This window comes from Megascapheus bottae, chromosome X (genome assembly GCF_031878675.1).
Source record: "Megascapheus bottae isolate mThoBot1 chromosome X, mThoBot2.hap1, whole genome shotgun sequence".
Classification (NCBI taxonomy): domain Eukaryota; kingdom Metazoa; phylum Chordata; class Mammalia; order Rodentia; family Geomyidae; genus Megascapheus; species Megascapheus bottae.
In genome coordinates, this window is record NC_143547.1 from 105,907,270 (window position 1) to 105,929,837 (window position 22,568).

The window sequence follows — 22,568 nt, forward strand, 5'->3', positions numbered from 1 at the left end:
GACCTTTTGAGCTATTGTAATCCTCTGCTAGGAGAGTCCTAGATGTGTACTTATTATTACAAATGAGGGGAAACCATTGAGCCTATGCTCCTTTGGGTCTGGCTTACTTCACTTAATATGATTTTTTCCAAGTCTTTCGATTTCCTTACGAATGGGCAGCCAAATTTTTTATTGTGATTAATAGAAGGGTTACAGTTATATTCACCAGATAGAAGGAGCATTACTTCACACACATTGATACACCTTCTCATGTTTTTGTCCCCCTTTCCCTCCCCTTACCCCCCTCATTTTGTTTTCTCCCCTTCCCTTTCCTATTCCAAATAAAGAAACATATATACAATATTCTAGATTACAAGGTAAGATACTATAAGAGTATGAGAATAACCAAGGGAAAAAAAGAGAAGAGAAATAATATAGTACATTATATAGCTCTTGTTTCTATATCCTGGAGGTCTTTTCAATTAGCTTCACATTATATGGCCTTATGTATCAAGGTTTTGCTCTATTGTAAATCTCTGCTGGGAGAGCCCAAGGTTTCTACTGATTATGACAAATGAGGGAAACCATTGAGCCTATGTTCCTTTGGGTCTGGCTTACTTCACTTAATAGGATTTTTTCTAAGTCTTTCCATTTCCCTACAAATGGGGCAATATCATTCTTTCTGACAATAGCATAGAATTCCATGGTGTAAATATACCATATCTTCTTGATCCAGTCATCTACTAAGGGGCATCTGGGTTGGTTCCATATCTTTGCTGTGGAAAATAGTGCTGCCATGAATTGTTGTGCTAGTGGGTTTAGTATGTCCTTGTTTCTGGACGATTGGGTAAATTGGGCACAGATTTTTTTTGTAATATTCCCCTTTTTGTCCTAATATTCTTAAGATCAATTAAAATTATTAATGCTCGTGGTTTGATTCTACCTTTTTACTTGGTTAACCTCACTGGAAGTTAATTTTATTTCTTTCAATGAAACAGATTTTGGATCATGGATTTTCTTCTCTCCATTTTCAATGTCACTGGTTTGTGGTCTAATTGTTGCCAGTTCCATTTCTTTTGCCAGTTTTAAGTTTAATTTGTTCCTATCTAGTTTCCCAATGTAGTATGTAGCTTAGGTTATTAATTTATTTATTTTATGTTCTAATATATGTATATATTGCATGCATTTCCTTCTAAAAATGCTTTGGCTGTTTTCTCATTTTTGCTTTCGCTGAAGACCAGTTACTCATATTTTTTAGGGGTTTATGGCTTAATTTCAAAATACATGGGACTATTCTATTTTGTGTGTGTGTGTGTGTGTGTGTGTGTGTGTGTGTGTGTGTGTGTGTGTGTGTGTGTGTGTGTAGGTCATAGGGCTTGAACTCAGACTGGACCCTATCCCTGAGCTCTTCAGTTCAAGGCTACTACCCTACCCTTGAGCCAAGCCAAGCCACACTTCCTATTTTCTAGAGGTTAATTGGAAATAAGAGTCTCGGGTCTATAGTGACTGGGCTGGCTTTGAACCGTGATCCTCAGATCTCAGCCTCCTGAGTAACTAGGATTACAGGCGTGAGCCACCGTGCCTGGCTGGGACTATTCTATTTTTAAGTTTTTATTTCAAATTAATTACAGGATGATCAAAGAACATACTTATTGTTAGATTCTTTTAAGTATTTTTTAAAGATTTTATTAACATTGATTTTTACATCATATTTCAAATGTCATGTCTAACAAACAAGTATTCAAGAAAGGAATCTCTACACATAATCACTGGCATAGATTTTAGAACATAATTAAAATTAGGCTGAGGGTTTATATGTCATAGATACATATTAATCTATGTAAAAAAATGTCTATAGATTATATAGCCTATCATAGATTTTTATGTCTATGTAGTTATGTTTATATCTCCAAGATAACTTTTTTGTTTTTGTTTTTTTTAACCTGTCCTGGGCTTGAGCTCAGGGCCTGAGCACTGTCCTTGGACTTTCTCAAGGCTAGCACTCTACCACTTGAGCCTCAGCACCACTTCTGGCTTTTTGCTATGTATGTAGTACGGAGGAATTGAACCTGGGTCTTTGTGCATACTAGGCAAGCACTCTACCACTAGGCCAAACTCCAGGCCCCCAAGATAACTTTTTTGATCTTTGTTTTATGACTCAGATTGTGATCTTTCTTAGTGTATGTTTCATGTGCACTTCAGAACAATGTGTAGTCCACTACTGTTGAGTGAATTCTTTTATAAATGTCAGGTTATGTTTGCTGACAATGCCATTCAAGCTATCTGTACATTTACTGATTTCCTTCATATCTAATTTATCAATTACCAACAAAGAAGGAATGACAATTGTGATTTTGGTTATTTCTCTCTTTTTTTTTGCCAGTCCTGGGCTTGAACTCAGTGCCTGAGCACTGTCTTTGGACTTTCTCAAGGCTTAGCACTCTACCACTTGAGCCTCAGCACCACTTCCAGCTTTTTTCCTATGTATGTGGTACCGAGGAATTGAACCCGGGTCTTCGTGCATGCTAGGCAAGCACTCTATCACTAGGCCAAACTCCTGGCCTGATTTTGACTATTTCTATCAGTCTTTACCTGATGTATTCTGATGGTCTATTTTCACATGTTTTCTTGAAGAAGTGATCCAATTACTGCTACCTCATGTGCCTCTTTTTCTTGTCCAGAAGATTGCTTTGTCTACAGTTAATATAGCTACTACTGTTACTACTACTGTTGTTATGTTTGTGTGGAATTTTATTCTTCATTCCTTAACTTTTAATCTGTTAATTTTTTCTCACTGTTTGTTCTTTACACCTTATAAAAACTAGTGGCTCATAACTATATGTGTCTTCCCTTTTCAGTTACCGTGTCTATTAGCAGTAGCATGCAGTTATAATTACTACTACTTTGTATTATATTTTGAAATTAGGCAAATCAGATAGTGTGATGCATCTTGTCTTCCTCTCTCCAATCAAGATTGCTTTGGCTATTTGAGAAGTCTAAAGTTGAAAGCTTTTCCCCTAAGTTCACAATAGGAGAAGATATTCACATTTGATATTTCAAATCAACGTAAGACTAGAAGTTATAGCCAGAGTAATTAGGCAAGATAAAGAAATTAAATGAATGCTTTTACATTTAGAAAACCATAAAGATAAAAAAAAGAAAACCATAAACATTCCAGCAAAACTCTGAAATAATTAAGAAATGAATTCTGTAAAGTTATAGGATATAAAATCAGCATGTAAACATTAGTTTATTTCTACACATTAGCAATGAACTATCAGCCAAATTAATAAAAATCATATTTGCATTTGTAACAAAAACAAAATACTTAGGAAAACTAACTAATGGAGTAAAGAAATCTATATACCATAATACATATATATACAATGTACATATACATGTACTATATATATGTACTATAATATATACAAATATAATATATATATATTTGGTGAAGGAAATTTTAAATATATTCTGTGTTCATAGATTGAAAAGTTAATGCTGGCAAAATGTCCATACTACTTGAAGAAATCTATGATTTAATGTAATTCCTTTAAAATGCCAACAAAGCTAGATTTTTAAACTTATAAACTAGATTTTATAAACTTATAAGTAAATATATTGTGTGATATGCCAGTATACAAATGTATGAACTGAAATATAGTAGATTCAAGGGAGAATTCAAATATTGAAATTCCTTAGAGAGGCAAAGTCAAATTTGAACAAAGTAAACACCAGGAAGTGGGTACCTGAAAGGGGTGGGGTGTGCCAAGGGAAAAAAGTAGACTTATGAAGAGAAGAGGGATAGAATGCAGTCAAGAATTCAGTGTCAAGTTTACAAAATTAAGAGTGACAGAAAGGGTGGTGAGGGATGGGTGAGAATGTTGAAAAGGGTAACATTGTGCAAGATGCATTATATTCATAAATTCTTTTGTTAAATGGCAACTCCTTTGTACAGCTACTTAAAAGATAATTAAAAAAAATTAAAACTTCTCAAAAATATTTTTTCAGTAGCTGGGCATGGTGACTCACGCCTGTAATCCTAGCTACTCAGGAGGCTGAGATCTGAGGATCAAAGTTCAAAGCCAGCCCAGGCACAAAAAGACCTTCAGTTAACCTCTAGAAAACAGGGAAATGGGGCTTGGCTCAAGGGTAGGGCGGTAGTCTTGAGCTGAAGAGCTCAGGGACAGAGGCAGGGTTATATATATATATATATATATATATATATATATATATATATATATATATATATATATATATACGTGTGTGTATTCTACATGACCCATAGAGTTTTTATAGTAACAAACTATAGAAATGATCCCTGAAAAGATAGTCTTTCAAAAATATTTTTAATCCTAAATTATCTGTTAGGACAGATAATTTTAATGCCTATGTTATGCAAATCTGATTTTGATTTGTTTTCAGTTTTGTTATTTCCTATTTACTTAAGCATGCTTTATAATTTTGCTATTGTTGAAACCATAGCAAGTAGATACTGAAGCAAATAGGACTTGGTCATAAGCATATTAATTTGGTGATGAATTTGGTCATGGTTTCCTGCTTACTATTTTTATGACTATCAAAGGCATTACATTTCTCTAGTTATCTTTTCTTCCTCTGACCTCTTAGCCTTGGACCTTCCCTTGTGTTGCATCTCAGTAGTAATTTGTATGTTGAAGCTCTCCTAGATGTAATCTACTGCTATTTTAACTCACTATCTCTTAGATTGTCATAATTTAGGCAAGGAAAGCACTTTATTTTAGATTAGAAATGCACAGTGGGATTGTGCTTTGGGAGTGTGGCCTAAAGAATTCCTTTTTAAAATCTCTGTTTTAGGTGTTTAAGATGGAACTGTATCTGCCCAAATGATGTATTCTGGTCCTAACTCCTAGTACCTATGAAAATGTCCATATTTGGAACTACAGATGTACTTGACATGATTTTTTTGACTTTGATAACACAGGAGCAATATAATACTGAGCAGTTTATATGTGGTTAAGCTATGATTTATGGTAGGTTAAATGAACAGAATGCACCTTAACTTATGAATCCTCGACTTACAGTGGGTTTATCAGGATGCAATCCTATTATAGGAGGATCTGTAGAGTTGTTACAGATGTAATGAAGTTAAAATGAAGCCCTAGTGAGTTAGGATGGAATTCAAACCCAATGACTGGATCTTTAAAAAGGAAATACATTTAAAGAAATAAAGAAGACAATGCAGAGAGGATATGTGAAGATGGAAGTAGTGATTGAAATGATGCTACCATAAGCAAAATACTCACTTTTTTCTAAATTATTGTAGAAGCCCTAGTAACTTTATACAAGGGATAAACTTCCCCATCCCCTACCATATAAAACTTTTGTGGTTATAATATTCCTAGTCTATATGTTTGAAACATTCTTTCATTCTTTTTCTTCTTTCCATTTTCTTCCTTTATCTTTTCCTTCCTTCCTTCCTTCCTTCCTTCCTTCCTTCCTTCCTTCCTTCCTTCCTTCCTTCCTTCCCTCCCACCCTCCCTTTCTCTCCCTCCTCTCCCTCTCCCTCTCCCCTTCCCTCTTCCCCCCATCCCTCTTCCTCTCCCTCCCTCCCCCCTCTGTCTTTCTTTTTCTCTCTCTCTCTCTCTCTTCCCCCCGCCCTGCCTTAGGTGATAGAGGGAGATGGAATTTGGCTAGAGGAGGACATATGCCCAACTGGTTTGAGAGTTCATTGTTGCTCTGCATTTTTTTTCTTTTTGCAACTTCCAGAAAATCTTCTAAATAAATTGCTAGAGGTCCTTGCAATTCTGTAGGAATTATTTTTAGGACATATAAAAAGTACTTATTGGCCAATAAAATGAAAATTTGTTTTTTTTTTTTGCCAGTCCTGGGGCTTGAACTCAGGGCCTGAGCACTGTCCTTGGACTTTCTCAATACTATAGCTCTACCACTTGAGCCTCAGCACCACTTCAGGCTTTTTCTATGTATGTGGTACTAAGGATTCAAACCCAGGTTTGTACATGCTACACAAGCACTCTACCACTAGGCCAAACTCCCAGCCCCAAATGAATATTCTTAATACTACTATATTATACATTTAAATAGACAATGTGGTAGATGGTATGGTATGTTATGTAGAAACTGTCTTACCAAAGTGATCTTCATGTTGGTGCCAAGTAAAATTCTGAGTCTTGGATGCTGTGTGGTGCCAATGGGTGGCTAAAGGAAATAAGGTTTTGAAGTTGGACTGTTGAAGGGCTTGAAATATGATCCTTGCCTTCAGCAAATTCTTGAGCCTGCTTTGCAGGTAGGACATCGTGTGGTACCACATCCTATAAGGATGGACGATAAAAGGAGATAGTAGCATTATAAAACAACTTTTATGAAGCTATGAAAATAACAATATGAGGCCATGAGTTTGGCCTAGTGGTAGCGTGCTTGCTTAGCATGCATGGAGACCCAGGTTCAATTCCTCAGTGGCTCAAGTGATAGAGCTCTAGCCTTCAGAAAGCCCAAGGACAGTGCTCAGGGCCTGAGTTCAAGCCCCAGGACTGGAAAAAAAGTAACCAAAATACAAGCTAAACAAAACTTCTATTATTAATACATTTATCCCTGCTGTGAAATGCTCTTACAGCAGCAGAAGACTAAGGTCTATGGTCATTAAATTTATGAAAGTATGTTCAACATAATCATTTGCAGGGAAATTTAACCAAGCTATAACAAGATGTCACTTAATATCCCTTTTACAAAATTTAATGCAATCATATGTTACTTCCAGGAAAATAAGTTTCATATCTTCCTTTCCAGACCTTTGTATCTTGTATTTTTGTTTCTTGATGAACAGTTAATAAGGAGCATACTTGCCACATTTCTGATCTTGAGGAAAAACATTTAATATTTCATGATTACTTATGATTTTGTTATGTTCTTTTATGGTTGTTGTTATTTTGTCATTGGTGAATGTTGTCAGGCTAGAGAAATTCCCTTCAGTTTCTAGTTTTATGAAAGCATTATGACTAAGTGTTAAATTTTTTAAAACGTATTTTCTACCTATATTGAGATAACTGTGGCTTTCTGCTTTGTTCCAATAATACAGTTTATTATGTTAAAACAACTTAGCATTTCTGGGATAAGCCCTGCTTGAACTTGATATATTAGCTTTTTATATGCTGCTGGATTCAGTGTGCTTGAACATTCCTTCTTTTTTGTGCTCAAAATGGAAATCAGGGCCTTGTACATGTTAGGCAAATGCTTACTGGGCTACATTCTCAGACTAATATGCTGAAAAATTTACATAGATACATAAGGATATGTCTTCACCAGGTAATTTATCACATTAATGCTGGTTTTACAAAATAAATTATGAAGTGTTTCATCTATCTACTGTTTGAAAGTAATTAGAATTCAACAGAGAAGCTGAGGCAGAGGTAGGAAGAATGACTGGAATTTTATTTGAGGGTAGTATTTTTCCTTATGAGACTCTGCTAGAATTTTTGCCTGTTTCATATTTTTCTTATATCACAGTTTCAGAAACCCTGATGTCTTCTTTCATCTTATTTTTTCTTCAATTTTTATAATTGTTAATTATTGATCATTTTACTATTTTGTGCTTGTATGCAGTTAAGGTAGTTGAAATAATTTTTTATTTTATTTGATAAATGTCACTTTTAAAAATTAATACTTACATTTAGGCCTTATTTAGAAATTTTATGTGTCCTGGGACTGGCAATGAATGAATGAATGAATGAATGAACAAAAACCAGGAAGTGTATATAGAAATTTTATTTGTCTTCTGAAATTTCCCATCTGTTCATCCAGTTTATTCATTTTCCTCTTAAAGTCTGCTACAATATTACAGTAACAGCTTAACATCCCTCTCTAAGTGTCAAACTAGATCATCTGTGCAGTCTGCATTCATGGACTATTTTATCCCTTCATAGACAGACAAATTAAAGATAATTCATTTCCAACTAATCAGCAAAAAAAAAAAAGCTAAAAGTGGACATGTGGCTCCAGTGGTAGAGTACCAGCTATGAGTAAAAAGTTAAGCAAGAGCATGAGGCCTTGAGTTCAAACCCTAGCTCCACGCTCAAAATATAATATTAAATGGACAAATGTGTTTTCTATTTACATCGACTATTTAACAATGCATTTAAGTTCAACCCTAATCATATCACTTTTTGTTTCTATTTGTCTTGTTTATTCTGTTACCTTTTCTTACCCTTCTTGTTTTCTTTTGTATTAATTAGAGTAACTCATATTATTCTATTTTTATCATTTTTAGTTAATTACATGATAGCCCCCTTTATTTGTGAGTATCATATTCCTGGACCCCAATGAATACCCAAAACTGCAGATACTATTCAATCCTATATTGTGTGTTTTTTTTCCTATACATACAACTCAGTGATAGTTTATAAAGTAGGCACAATAAAATTAACAATAATTAATAGTAAGCAATCTTAACAACATTGTAATAAAATTATGGGAATGTAGTTTTTCTGTCTCTCAAAGTATCTTATTGTATTGTACTTATCCATCTTGCTGGCACAATGCCATCTACCACCTGGTCCTGAGATACATATCAGCCTCATTTCTTGCTATTTATCTATTTATCTATCATTGACTTTCTTCACTTTAAGGAACTTATGCTTATGCTCATTGTTCCTACCAAGTGAAAGTCCAGCCATATTCATCCTTCAAGGATCATACTACATATCATTTTATCTAAGAAGTCTTTCCTAAATTCCCAGAGTTCTCTTGCCATACACTGCTTGTGTTCATTTGTCCTAAAACAAAATAAAAATGAAGCTGGGTGAGGTCGTCCTAATACTCGGTTGGCAGAGATCAGGTGGATTATAATCAAAGATGGCGTGGGCATAAATGCAAGACTTTAATCAGAAAATAACTAAAGGAGCCTAGCATCAGTTGCTCATAGTTGTAATCCTAGCTATATAAGAGAGAGATCCAGATTGCAGTTCAAAGCCAGCCAAGGAAGAGAAGTCAGAAAGACTCTATTTCCATAATAAACATTTAAAAATCCTTGGGGTGGAGGTGTGTTTCAAGTAGCAGAGCACTAGTGTAAGAAGCAAGCCCTACAAGTAGGAGGCCTAGAGTTCAAACCCTGAACATGTGAAAAGAAAAATAAAGAAGGGCTGAGGTGTGGCTTAAATGGTAGTGTATCTGACTCTCAAGTACAAGCCCCTGAGTTAACTCAAATACTACCTAAAACTCTAAAATTAAATTAAACTAAGGTTTTTGTTGAATGTGTTGCTAACTTGACAAATTTCTAAAGACTCACTTGAAAATCAGTTCTTCAAGCGAACTCAGGAGATATTAACTCTTTGATTAATAGACTGAAAAGTCCTCATTCTTTCTTAATGTATTTCTCCTATTGTACTTAATTTGATGACAATTGTTCAATTGTATCATCTGAATTAAATTTTTGCCATGTCAGGATACAAGTACTTTTCTTTTGTGAAAATATAATTAAAATGGTATTCTCATCATTACAAATATGAATTTCTATAGCCTGAGGTAATTTGGGACCTTATTCTTCCAAATACAAATCCTTTAGGTACATACCATGTACCGTATTTATCCTTTATTTTATTCTCTGTTTCATTTTTTTTTGGAGGGATGGGTCATGGGTCTTGAACTCTGGGCCTGGGCGCTATCCCTGAGCTCTTCAGCTCAAGGCTACTGCCCTACCCCTGAGCCACAGACCCACTTCCTGTTTTCTAGTGGTTAATTGGAGGTAAGAGTCTCAAGGTCTTTAGTGCTTTTGGCTTTGAACTGCGATCCTCAGATCTCAGCCACCTGTCTCTTTTTCATCTTTTATGTAGAATATTTTAAAAAGGAACTATAAGTTCATTGTGAACTTCCCATGAAGCCCTATGATTTTCCTCTTTTTTTTTCCTTTAATAGAATGATTTGCTGTTTCATAGTCAAAATGTTTTTGAGAATTTCCCAGCCTTTGAACTCTAACGTCATCTTAAATGTAAATTAAGGTCCAAGTATCAATCAAAATAACCAAAACGTTTGGAGAGCAGCCATAGCTAGAAATTCTAGTCAGGGAGGAAATTACATAATAGGTCAATTTGAATCTTTTCATGGTTATTACTAAGGAAGAAGCATTACCTCCTGAAAGGCTTCAAGCCAAGAAGCCATTTAGCTTCTGTCATTTTTTTCATCCAAATGTCTTTCAGTTTTGTCCTTCTCTTTCCATTCCTATAGATACCTTCATCATCTCATACCTGGACTGTTGCCATAGATTAGATGGCTTCCTTGCCTCCAGTGCATCCATTTTCCAATCCATTTTCCATATTATTGCCAGATTAATCTTCTTAAAACACTTTCATCATTTCTCTCTTCTGCCTGATACCTAACTTAAATGTCACCTTTGTAACATATTCCAGCTCTCTTCAAGAGTTAGTACTTTCCCACTCGGTGTTTTGATGTGTTTCTGTGTCTATCCTTGTTATTGTACTTACTTTGTATAATAATAACCTGTTTAATTATCTTTCTCTTGACATTTGCTGTAAGCTCCTTGAACACAACAAAAGACTTGAGTCATCTCTTTACAATGCACTTAAGGCTTTACATAATTGGACCTTTCAATCTGGCCACACTGCCTCAAGGCCATCACACATAGTCTCTTCTACCATTCTCTTTCTCTCATTTTTCCTACTTATTGGTCATCTCTCAGATTAAATATCAATGCATTGGGAAATCTTTCCTAATACTGTCTTATTAACTAATAAACTGAGGATATATTTTTTCATTTGATTATACAATGTATACATGTATTGAAATATCACATAGTATTGCATTAATATGTATAATTTTAAGCTAAATAAATTTAATTTATGCATAAAACTCTAAAGTAATACTTTAGCTAATAAATTTAACCAATATTTATTGGGAATTGACTTTGTGCCAAGTACAATCTCCAGAACTTGGCATATATCAGTAAACAAAGAAAAAATAATTACTGATTTCACTGAGCTTATTTTCTAATCAGTGAAAATAGTTTAAGATAAGCATAACAGATAAATGATATAGTATAATAGAAGGTCATAAAAACTATTAAAAACTACCTGGATAAAAAAATAGCTACCTGGGCAAAAGTATGCTAGAGGTTATACTTTTAAACCACTGTATTCAGATAGACTTCATTTACGAAGGTGACATTTGATGAAAAAGATGACTAATCAAAGGCTCAAAGCTGCAATTATGTCTTTTGTGAGCAAAGAACAGCAAAAGTCAGTATGGCTTAAGCTCAGGATGCAAGGGATAAATGAATAGGAGACAGTTAAAACGATGAAGGTTAATGGGTCAGATCCTGTAACGTTACTTCAGTTGTTACTTGAATAGACATGATGGAACATTGTAGGGTTTAGAAAGAAGTAACACAGTAACACATTTAAGATGGATTTTTATGATTGCTTTAATAAACTGTAAAGGGGCCAAGTAAAGAAGGAGGAAGACCTATTAGTAGGTATTATATTGGAGATACTGCAATTTGTGGTCCCTAGAATTTAGTAGTGCAGTTATATATTAACTCAGTTTCATGTAAAGGGAATTTGTAGGCAACTCCAAAGACTGCTACTCCCAGGATATACATAGAAGTTCATTATATTGTGGATAGCACTAGAGTGGACACACTCAGCCACAGTCATCCTGACACAAGGCCAAACTTCTTTATCTGTTTGCCCTGTTTTACTGGGACTGAAAATGAGCAGGTCTAATTCAGCTTCCATCCACTACCTTCCAAGCCTGGTAAAGTCCAAACTAGAAGTCCCAGAAAGAAGCACTTCCATTTCAAATGTCTCAGCAAGGAGGAACTTTTGACCTTTTTCAGTTGCTGTTTTATCTTCCCATTTTATCATATCTTCATCTAATTATATCACCTATTTTAAATATTTCATTGGATCTTTTCTCTCATCTTTCTTATTTTAGCTCCCTTTTAAATATTAATTTTACTTTCATGAATAGTTATCTTTTAGTCTGTTCTGTAATATCTCTCCCCCCTTTTGTCAATAGTATTGGTGTTGTAGACGCTGTTATTTTATATTGGTCTTTACTGTATGTCTATATTTGGTTTGTTTTTAAGTGGCTGATGTCAATGTTGGTTGTATTTTCCCAAAGTAGTGTCAAGAATCAAGCACTGGACTTTGAAAATGTACGGTGGAAGGCATTTTGAAACTCTGCTATCCCAGTTGACAAAACTGAAAACATGAAGAACAGGAGAGAGAAGATGGCATTCATCAAAATATATTGTATTCATAAACTGCTTTGTTAAGTAACAACTCTTTTGTATAACTAAAGATAGCAATAATAGTAATAATTAAATAATTAAAATTAAAAGGAGAGAGAAAAGTTCGTGTGACAACCTGACTCTAAACAAGCACAGATTGGGGAACCTGAAGACTCATTAGTGGGATTTTATTCATTTACTAACAACAGAGAAAAATAACACAACTTTTGTAGTCATCTCACCCAGAAAAAGGACTCTAACCCAAGTCACTTTCATTTTCAGATTTCACACTGCTGACAAGGGTAGAGGAGTAATTACAAAAAATATACCTCATACAATGTGTGAACTACCAGAGACCTCACCCATCACAGCCCAAGATGCCACAAGGAAGGTGCAGTACATACTCCAAGGGAATTAAACCCAGCAATACACAACAAAGCAATATCACAGGGCATAAAATCAAGAAAGGCTATTCTATAAGAAGCCCATACTTAAAGATAAAAAATATATAAACCAATAAATGTGCAAATCGTAACATGGAAATACAAGAAATATGAAAAATAAAAAGGCAACAGGACTGCTCCACAAGTTCATTACTCAATTAACTTCCTCTAAATATATGGAAAGAGATATAAATTGGATAAGCAATTCAAAAGATAAGCGAATAAAAAATGTTTTATTTTTGCAGGTACTGAAGCTTAAATTTAGGGCCTTCTGCTTGCTGCAGCCATTTTTTTTGTGGGCCATGGGGCTTGAACTTGGCCTGGGTGCTGTCCCTGAGCTCTTCAGCTTAAGGCAACCACCCTACCCTTGAGCCAAGCCCCACTTCCCAGTTTCTAGAGGTCAATTAGAGATAAGAGTCTCAGGTCCTTTTTCTCCCAGGCTGGCTTTGAACCTTGATCCTCAGATCTCAGCCTCCTGAGTAGCTAGGAATATAGGCCTGAGTGACCATGCCTGGCTTTCTAGCCATTTTTTTGCTGCTTATTTTGAGGTAGTGGTGTCTCACTTTTTTCATAAGTGTGGTCCTGGATCAAAAATCCTCCTATTTTAGGATTCCCCTCATAGTTGGGATAGCAGATATCTAGCTATTGATTATGAAGGGGTCTCACAGGGGAAATAAGTATGAGAGAACTAGAGAATTGGTGACATTTTCCAAAAAGAAATGTGCTCATTACCTGACTTATGTAACTGTAACCCATATGTACTTTAACTTTATAATAGCAATTTAAAAATAACGATTAGGAAAAAAGAAGTGGTCTCATGTATATGCTTAGACTGGCTTCAAACTGCAATCCTCCTGATCTCAGCCTCTCAAAAATAACAAGAATCACAGATGTGACCCATTTGTACTCAGTCAAAATATAATTGTTTTATGTTTGTTTGTTTTTTGATTTGGTGGTACTGGAGTTTAAACTCAGGGCCTTGTGTTTGAGAAATAGGCACTTGACCTCCTGAGCCATAGCTTCAGTCCTGGTTCAATTTTCTGCTAATTTCAGAGATGGAATCTAGCCAACATGTGTTTCCCCCCCACACAAAGTTGGCCTTGCATCATAAACCCCCAAATCTCAAGTCTATGAGTAGTTAGGATTTTAGTAGTGAGCCATAGGTGCCTGGGCCAAAAGGATTGTTTAAAAATGATCGCTAATGAGGTAAAGGACAAAGAGTGTAACAGTGATATTCACAGAGGAAGTGGGAGAAGGAAGTGGAGAAAATCATGGGAAGGAAAGGGTATCAACGTTCAAGAAGTAATGTACCCACTACCTGATAAATGTAACTGTAACCCTCTATATGTCACCCTGACAATAAAATAAAAAAAAACAACTTCAATGTAGATTCAAATAGATAGCAAGTTAAACAAGCATAGTACCCTCGATTTAAATCCCACTACTGCTAAAAATGAAAAAAAATCAAAGTAAATTATTGCTAAACTGAAAAGGCAGCCTACAGGATGGGAAAAAACATTTTCTAGCTAATCTTTGGACAGTGGTTTAATATCCAGAATATATAAAGATCTCTCAAAGTTAAGCAACAAAAGAACAAATAATCCAATTAATAAATGAGCTAATTAATTGCAGACAGTTCTCAAAAGGAGAAGCAAAATTGGCAAATACATTAAGAAAATTTCAAGATCTCCATAGACAAAATGCAAATAAAAATGTAATTGAGAATGAAAAATAAAGATGAAATTCTAGGTCATCCTAGTCAGAATGATGATCATCAAAAAAAAACCCCAGCAACTGGTAATAACAAATACCGGTGAGTATGTGTACCTGCACATGTGTTTGATGTGTTTGTTTGATATGTGTGTGTGTGAGTGTGTGTGTGTGTGTGTGTGTGCGTGTGTATGTGGGTTAGGGTTAGGGTTAAAAAACTTTATACGCTGTTGGAATGTAAATTAGTTCAGACAATATGGAAATAAGTATGAAAGTTCTCCAATAAACTAAAAACAGAACTAACATTTGATCCTGCTATACTGCTCCTGGTTATATGTCACAGATCTATTTATAGGTTTATAGCAGGACTGGTCAAAATAGCCTATGGGAATCAATCTATGGAATCAGTCTAGGTACTTATGAACTGATGGATATATACACATACACATATACACTATAATACAGCATTAGTGATCCACTAATTAACTAAGTGATGAAATGGCAGATCATCATGTTTAAGTATAATAAGCCAGATTTAGGAAGATAAGTATTAAATGGTTTCTCTAAAATGCACAATCTAGACCTTAAAAAATGACATGAACATACAGAAATGGTGGCTCACATGTGTAATCCTAGCTACTCATGAGGCTGAGATCTGAGGATCAAGGTTCACCCTTGAGCCAAGCCCCACTTCCCATTTTCTAGAGGTTATTGGAGATAAGAGTCTCAGGTCCTTTTGTGCCGGGCCGGCTTTGAACTGTCATCCTCAAATCTCAGCCTCCTGAGTAGCTAGGATGACAGGTGAGAGCCACTATGTCTGGCAGAAAATTTTAAATATTTTTTCTGTATTATTTTAGTTAACTCTATATCATATTTTAATGATCATATACAATTCTATTGTATGACTATACCATAAAAGATTGAACTATTCACTTAGTTGACATTGACAATATTTCTATATTTTCCTTGAAGACAATGCTGTAAGGAAAAGATTCAGTACCAAAGTACAATAAATTACTCAGGATGTCAAATATGATCTGACAATAAATACAGAAAAGGGGAAAAGGAGCATATGGGTCTCTTTTTGTTGATCAAGGTGAAGCAGGCCTGTGGAGAGGATCGTTATTACTATTGTCTTTTTTTTCCCCTCAAGATTAGTGATCTACCATTCGAGCCACAGGTCCACTTCCAGATGTTTGTGGTTAATTGGAGAAAAGAGTCTCATGGACCTTTCTGCTCTGGCTGGCTTTGAATTGCAATCTTCAGATTTCAACTTCCTGAGTAGCTAGGATTACAGGCATGAGCCACTGGACCTCAGCTGGATCACTATTTAAAAAAATAGCTTTATTGAGATAAAACTTACTAATTTCTGTTGGTAGATCACAGAATGGATGTAGAAGATAGACTGAACACATAGCTGGAAAAGTAGACACAGTAGATAAATGGCACATGGTTTCTCTTATATGCGGAAGCCAGATCTAATATGGAACATAGTTAGTTATACTGTAGACATTCACACACAGTGGGAGGATACTCTTAGGTGTATCCTAAAGGCATAATGGCAGATAACATGAAGGCACAATGCCTACGTGCATCTCAACATATAAAATGATATTTATTGAAATGAGCTCCAGGAAATGGAAGCAAGAGGTTTTTTTTCTTTGATTCTGTTTTTGTTTTCTTTTCTCTTGGTATTGTGTGTTCATTTATCTGTCTTTGGAAGGGTCAGGGAGGAACAGAACTGGAGGGACAAAGAGTGAACAAATATAGCAGTGGTATTCACTATACATTATGTTGAAAATGAACTATACATCTGTGGGCAGGGATGGGGGGAAACTGGGAGGCAGTGAAGGGGTGACATTGTCCAAAAGGAAATGTACTCTCTACTTGATTTATATAACTATAATCCCTCTGCATATCACCTTTATAAAAATAACAAAAAAGTGAAAAAAGCAAGGTAGACACAAGTCAGGTAATGATAGTAACTGAATAATTTTCCTTGTAGGGCCTTGAAAAGAAGTGTGACTGCAAGAAGTTAAGTGACTTGCAAGTAATTAGGCAAGAAATGCCCAACATCTTTGGCCATAAAAGAAATGCAAATCAAAACAACTCTAAGATTCCACCTCACTCCAGTTAGAATGGCCAGGATTAAGAAAACTAATAACAACAGATGCTGGAGGGGATGTGGCCAGGAGGGATCACTACTACACTGTTGGTGGGAGTGTAACCCCTCCACACATCAGCTTTATAATAACAATAAAATGTAAGCTGGGTGCCAGTGGCTGATGGCTGTAATCCTAGATACTAAGGAGGCTGAGATCTGAGGGTTGCAGTTCAAAGCCAGCCTGGCCGGGAAAGTCCCTGTGAAACTCTTATTTCCAATTAACCACTCAAAAACCAGAAGTGGTGCTGTGGCTCAAAGTGGTGGAGCACTAGCCTTGAGCATAAAGATGCTCAGGGACAGTGCTCAGGCCCTGAGTTTAAACCTCACAACACACACACACACACACACACACACACACACACACACACACGTATGTATGTATATATACACATACATACATAGGTATGTTTAAAAATAACATCTATAAAAACACATCTAGTATCACATTTAATAAAAGATGAAGGACAAAATTAATATGTTAATTTTGCCACATCTAACATTTTACTGGAGATTCCATCTAGAAAATAAAAACACAAAATAAAAGGCTTTCAGATGTAGTAGGGGTAGGATGAATTTGCAGTATACTCAGATGTAATTCTGTATATGAAAAGTCATATGAAATATATCAACACATAAGATACTATGTGAACTAATATACTGAGTATTGCCATAGTCTACAGAATCAATATACAATGGTCATTTGTAGTTTTATATACTTTAAATTGGAAAAATAAAGAAGTGATGTTATAAAAATAATTCACAATGACATCAACAGGAATAAAATAAGATTCTAGCATTGATGTATTACATCTGTGATCCTAACTACTCAGGAGGCAGAGACCTAAAGATTATAGTTCAAAAACCAACCCAGACAAAAAAATCCATGAGAATCTTATTTCCAAAATACCAGCAAAAATATTGAAGGAGAAGTGTGGCTCAAGTGGTAGTGTGCCAATCTTGAGTGGAAAAAGCCAAGCAAGAGCATAAGGCCCCAAGTTCAAGCCCAGTATTGGCACTCATACACACACAAATAAATAGAAATACATTTAACAAAAGTGACTTTCTCTATAAAAACTACAAAACATTTCCAGGAATATTAAAGGAGCTATAAGTAAATGAAGAGGCATCTTAGATTCATGGATTGAAAGTTCAATATTGAAAATGTCAATTCTTCCAAAATTATGTATATATTCAATGCCATTTCCATTAAAGCAGGACCATTCATAGAAAATAACATACTAGTGGTAGGTGCAGTAGCTCATGCATGAAGATTGGGAGGATCACAGTTTAAGGTGAACCCATACAAATCATTTATTAACCCCATCTCAACCAATAAAAAAAATGGACACATTGCTGTGCACCTGTCATCCCAGGTATGCAGAAATTATAAAAAGAGGATCATTTTCCAGGCCAGCACAGATGAAAAATCAAGACCCTATTTTTAAAATGAAAGCAAAAATGGCTGAGAGGGCAGGGTTCAAATGGTAGAGCATCTGCCTTACAAGTGCAAGCCCTGGGTTAAAACCCTAGTACCTTCAACCAAAAAAGAAATAGAGATAGAGAAAGAAAGAAAGAGAGTAGGAAGGAAGGAAAAAGGATGTAAGGGAGAGAGGGACAAGCTGACCCTAATACTTATAATAAAATGTAAAGAACTTAAGTTCTTTACATAATAACTATTATTATTAGAAAAGGACTATCAACTTAAATATTTACTATAAAGTCATAATATTCTAATATACAACTTATACAAGGATAAAAATATAGAAAAACTGAACATAATTAAAAATTTACATATAAACACTTCTTCTATGATTAGTCTGCATAAGAAGGTTCCAAGGCAATGTAATGGTATTTCTACAAATAATAATGAAAAATCCATATAGAGAAAGATGGATGGATTTCATCACTTAAGATATTCAAAAGTAACTAAAGTATGTCAGAAAAAAATGGCATAGGTAAAACTTTTAGAAGTAAAAGAAAATCTTTATCAACTTGGAATTTTAGTCTATAGATAAATTGAAAACAATATGAAAAGAAAATTATAAAGTGAGTCCTTTGTTGTTGTTGCTTTTTTTTTTGGCCAGTCCTGGGCCTTGAACTCAGGCCCTGGGCACTGTCCTTGAGCTTTCTCAAGGCTAGAGCTCTACCACTTGAGCCTCTGCACCACTTCCAGCTTTTTTCTATGTATGTAGTACTGAGGAATTGAATCTGGATCTTCGTGTATGCTAGGCAAGCACTCTACCACTAGGCCAAACTCCCGGCCCCTAGTGTTGTTGTTGTTGCTTTCTATGTACTGTGTGAATTTTATTTTTTTTCCTTTTATCCCCTGTTGGCACTGTTTTTTTATTTTGGTACCCTGTTGTCTTTCTTTTTTGCCATTCCTGGGCCTTGACCTTAGGGCCTGAGCACTGACTTTGGGTTTTATCAAGGCTAGAGCTCTACCACTTGAGCCACAGCACCACTTCTGGCCTTTTCTGTATATGTGGTACCGAGGAATCATACCCAGGGCTTCGTGCATCTGAGGCAAGCACTCTACCACTAGGCCTTGCTCCCTGGGCTCCCCTCCCATTGTGTATATTTTTATCTGATTTATGGAAGGGAAGGGGAACAATAAAATGGTGAGACAAAGGACAAAGGGTGAACCAATGCAACAGCAATATTCACAAGACACTATATTATAAATGAACTTTACAACTTGGGGGCGGAGAAGTTGGGGGGAGAAAAAAAGTGGGAGCAAAATGAGAGAGTAACAATGTTCAACAAGAAATGTACTAATTACCTTATGTATGCAACTGTAACCCCTCTGTACATCACCTTGACAATAAAATTAAATTAAAAAATAAGCAAAAATTCAGCATGCAAAATAAAAAATTGCCCATCAAATGAAATGATTGAAAAAAAAAGAGAAGCCAAAGCCTGGGATAAAATATTTCCAAATCATGTATCTGGTAAGGACGTTATCTAGAATGTATAAAAAGTTTTCACAATTAATCACTCAAGTAAAAGCTCAATTTAAAACAGATGTGATATTGTCTAAACATTTCTTGAAAGAGCATGCACAAAGAGCCAATAAAGCACATGGAAAATGTTGGGCTAGTCATAAGGAAACTACAAATCTAAATCCCAATAAGATAATAGGTCATACCCACAAGGAGAGTTTGAATTTTTGGAAAGGCAAATAACAAGTGCTGATGAGGCTTTGTAGTTATTACAAGCCTCACATTTTATTAATGGATCCTGTAGATGTACTAAAAGTAAAAGAAAATAACTTTGCTAAAGATTAAACATAGTCATAATATGTCCAAGAAATTTCACTAGTATGCACCTATCCAAGAGAACTGAAAACATAGTTCCACTCAAAAAGTACATAGACATTCATAGTAGCTTTATACACAGGTCAGTCAAGTGATGAACAAAATGTGTTCCGGTCATGTAATGGTAAATTATTCGGCCGTGAAATGAACTAAGCAGCCATTCATGCTATAACATGAGTGACCCCTGGAAACATGAATGTAAGAATCCACACAGAAAAGGCCACGCACTGTGTGACTCCATTTGCATACCAAATCTAGTATAGCTAAATCCATGGAGAGAAAACGCAGTTTAAGGTTGTCTGATTGCTGGGGTGGTAACAAAGATGGACTGCAAATAGGTAAGGGAGATGACACTTAAGTGATGGCAATGCCTACATTTGCCTTGCTGTGATGGTTGCACCACGTGATGAATTTAATAAAAGTCCTTGAGATGTACACTGAAATCAAGTCAACTTTATAGCCTGCAGATTTATTAAGTCCCCGGAAGCAAAGGGAAAAGGAGAAAAACACATCCCTTTGATAATTTCTTAGGGAGGAACCACCATCCAGAGCTTGTTAGGGTATGGCAATGGCAATGGTCATGGCAGCAGTGATGTAGGAGTGGTGGTTTTCCATCTTGGTACATGTCGGTACAGAGTAGGCATTCACTGAAAGTCTTTGAAGTAAGTAAAGTATGATGGATAGAAAAGAGATGAATAAACTAAACTATGACTAACAAAGCAGTCACCAGGTCCTACCAAACAATCAGTCCTAAACTCACCCTCAAGGTTAGTTCAAGAGATGTCCAGCACACTTTCCCTTGAGATCACTTGAGATCAGGTACTTCTCTCAGTCAGAACACCTCCTTCATTTTCAGGCACGGTTTGCCTGGAACAGGCAGAAGCGTCCCAAGGCTGGGTTTTCCCACATCTCCTTTCCTACAACTGGGACAATGGCAGGCTCATGTACAGCCCATATGAGCACAGGGTTGTAGAAAGAGGGCCACAATGCAGCCCAATTGGTAGGTCCGTGTTCAGTTTGGCTTCAAAACAGGAAGAGATATTTCCCACCAAGGAGGTTTATTGATCCAGAGGTTCTCCCTGCCAGCTGTGGCAGGCAGAAAACAGAGCTGCTAGAAATATTGTACACACTGAGTGATCAGTCTGGATAGTTTTTTCTGGCCTTCCCAGAGTTGACAAGCCAAAATACAGAGGCAGTTCTGGTTCCTGATACAGACACCAAGAAAAATATGACCCAGTACACACTTCCAGGAAATAAGAAAAACAACTAGTAGGAACACAATGAAGAAGCCCTAGGACTCTATCATTTCAGTGAACCTTGTGTTAATGACACTGATTATGAAGGTACAATTTGTTTAATTGTTTTGGTAAATCGCCATATTCAGCAAAACGTTTTCTAGCTCACGTGGTTGTCATTATCATTACCATCACCTCCTTAATGAGGAATTGGAAGGTGACATCAAAATATGGAAGCATGTACTTTTTGTACATTTTTAGTTAACTTGTGTAAAATGAATTGTATGTTTTTATTATGGTGTTCCTAAAAAGATGATGAGATACTAAGTAGCAATTTTGCAAAAGCTCCATATGAGAATGGATTACAGAAATGTTTGTAAAATTGAAAGCAAAATTTTTTCATTCTATGAAATCATTCACCTTTTTCCATCATGTACTTTGTCAGCAGTGGCCCATGTTAATTCTATTGATCATTCTGAAAATCACATATTTGTAATTGTTAATAGCAAAGTGTTTAAATTATTCGGAGTCAATATTCAATTAAGGTAGTGAATGAATGTGGCTTCCTAATGTCCCCACAGAAAGCATTATTAGACAAGTGACCAAAAGAAGGCAGAGCTGCGAGGTCTTACAAAATCAGACGTCCCCCTTCCACTCCATAGCAGAGCAAAGTGAAGCATGCTGAAATGGAGACACTGAGTGACAGATCTAGAGCTTGAAGGTCTGATCGAGTTTGAAACAATGCACACTCGGCGTCATTTCCAACCCCAGATAGCTCTAGCTGTTCCAGAGCACTAGGCCCAATCGGTCTCATGAAGATTTGTAGGTGAGCCAAGTGGTGCAAGTGAAAGCCTGGCGGTGAGGCAGGGCTGTTGTTCTTCTCTGCGTGAATTCGGGTGAGTACCTCCACCACAGGACCAAGCAACCACGGTGGGAATCGCCACCGCCACCGCCACCCATTGCAGCAGGCCTGAAAATGACAGACTGGCCATACCATCCCCGGTCTAGCCACACAGAAACCCCTACTCAACCCGAGGGGCAGGACCTACCTGCACCGGTGGTCGCTACTCCCAATTCGGAAATGCTAGTGAGAAAGGCTTTTGGATTCAGCCTTTACACCCGCTTTGCTTTGTTCCGCCCCTCCCCCGCCCCAAACTGTTGGTTCGGCACCCCTCCTCCAGCCCAGGAGTCTCCTCTCAAGCCTGGAGGCCCCGCCCCGCTCCTGCCATAGGGCTGAGTGATTTGCATGGGAGCAAGGTTCTCCGAGCCTTAAAGGCTTGGATCCTGCAGTTTTATGTCGGTATTGCTCGGTCGCCTTCTCGGAACGGATTTTGGGGAACAAGTTTAAGGAGAACAAAAGGGGCCCATGGTGAATGTAAAGCTCGGGTGGGTTGGTTGTCTGGCTGCCATTTCAGTGTTTCCGCGGAAATGCTATGCTTTTGTTCATGGTGGCTTATTGAGGTTTGTTGGAACTAAAAGTTCTCC

The 22,568-nt window shown here is 36.4% G+C and overlaps 1 protein-coding gene across 4 annotated transcripts in view; it reads right to left on the reverse strand.

The window, feature by feature from the left end:
- The window catches only part of Tmlhe (trimethyllysine hydroxylase, epsilon), a 58,047-nt gene extending 35,802 nt beyond the window's left edge, over positions 1–22,245 (reverse strand). For 3 of the 4 annotated variants that reach the window (XM_090326190.1, XM_090326192.1, XM_090326189.1), the window contains exons 1-2: positions 22,133–22,245; positions 6,109–6,290 (exon numbers count right to left, since the gene is read on the reverse strand). In XM_090326190.1, the coding sequence (XP_090182316.1) occupies positions 6,109–6,289 (181 nt within the window). In that variant the 5' untranslated portion in view covers position 6,290; positions 22,133–22,245. The remainder of the gene's footprint in view (positions 1–6,108; positions 6,291–22,132) is intronic. The other variant, XM_090326191.1, reaches the window with a different exon arrangement.
- Positions 22,246–22,568: the final 323 nt, after the last annotated feature.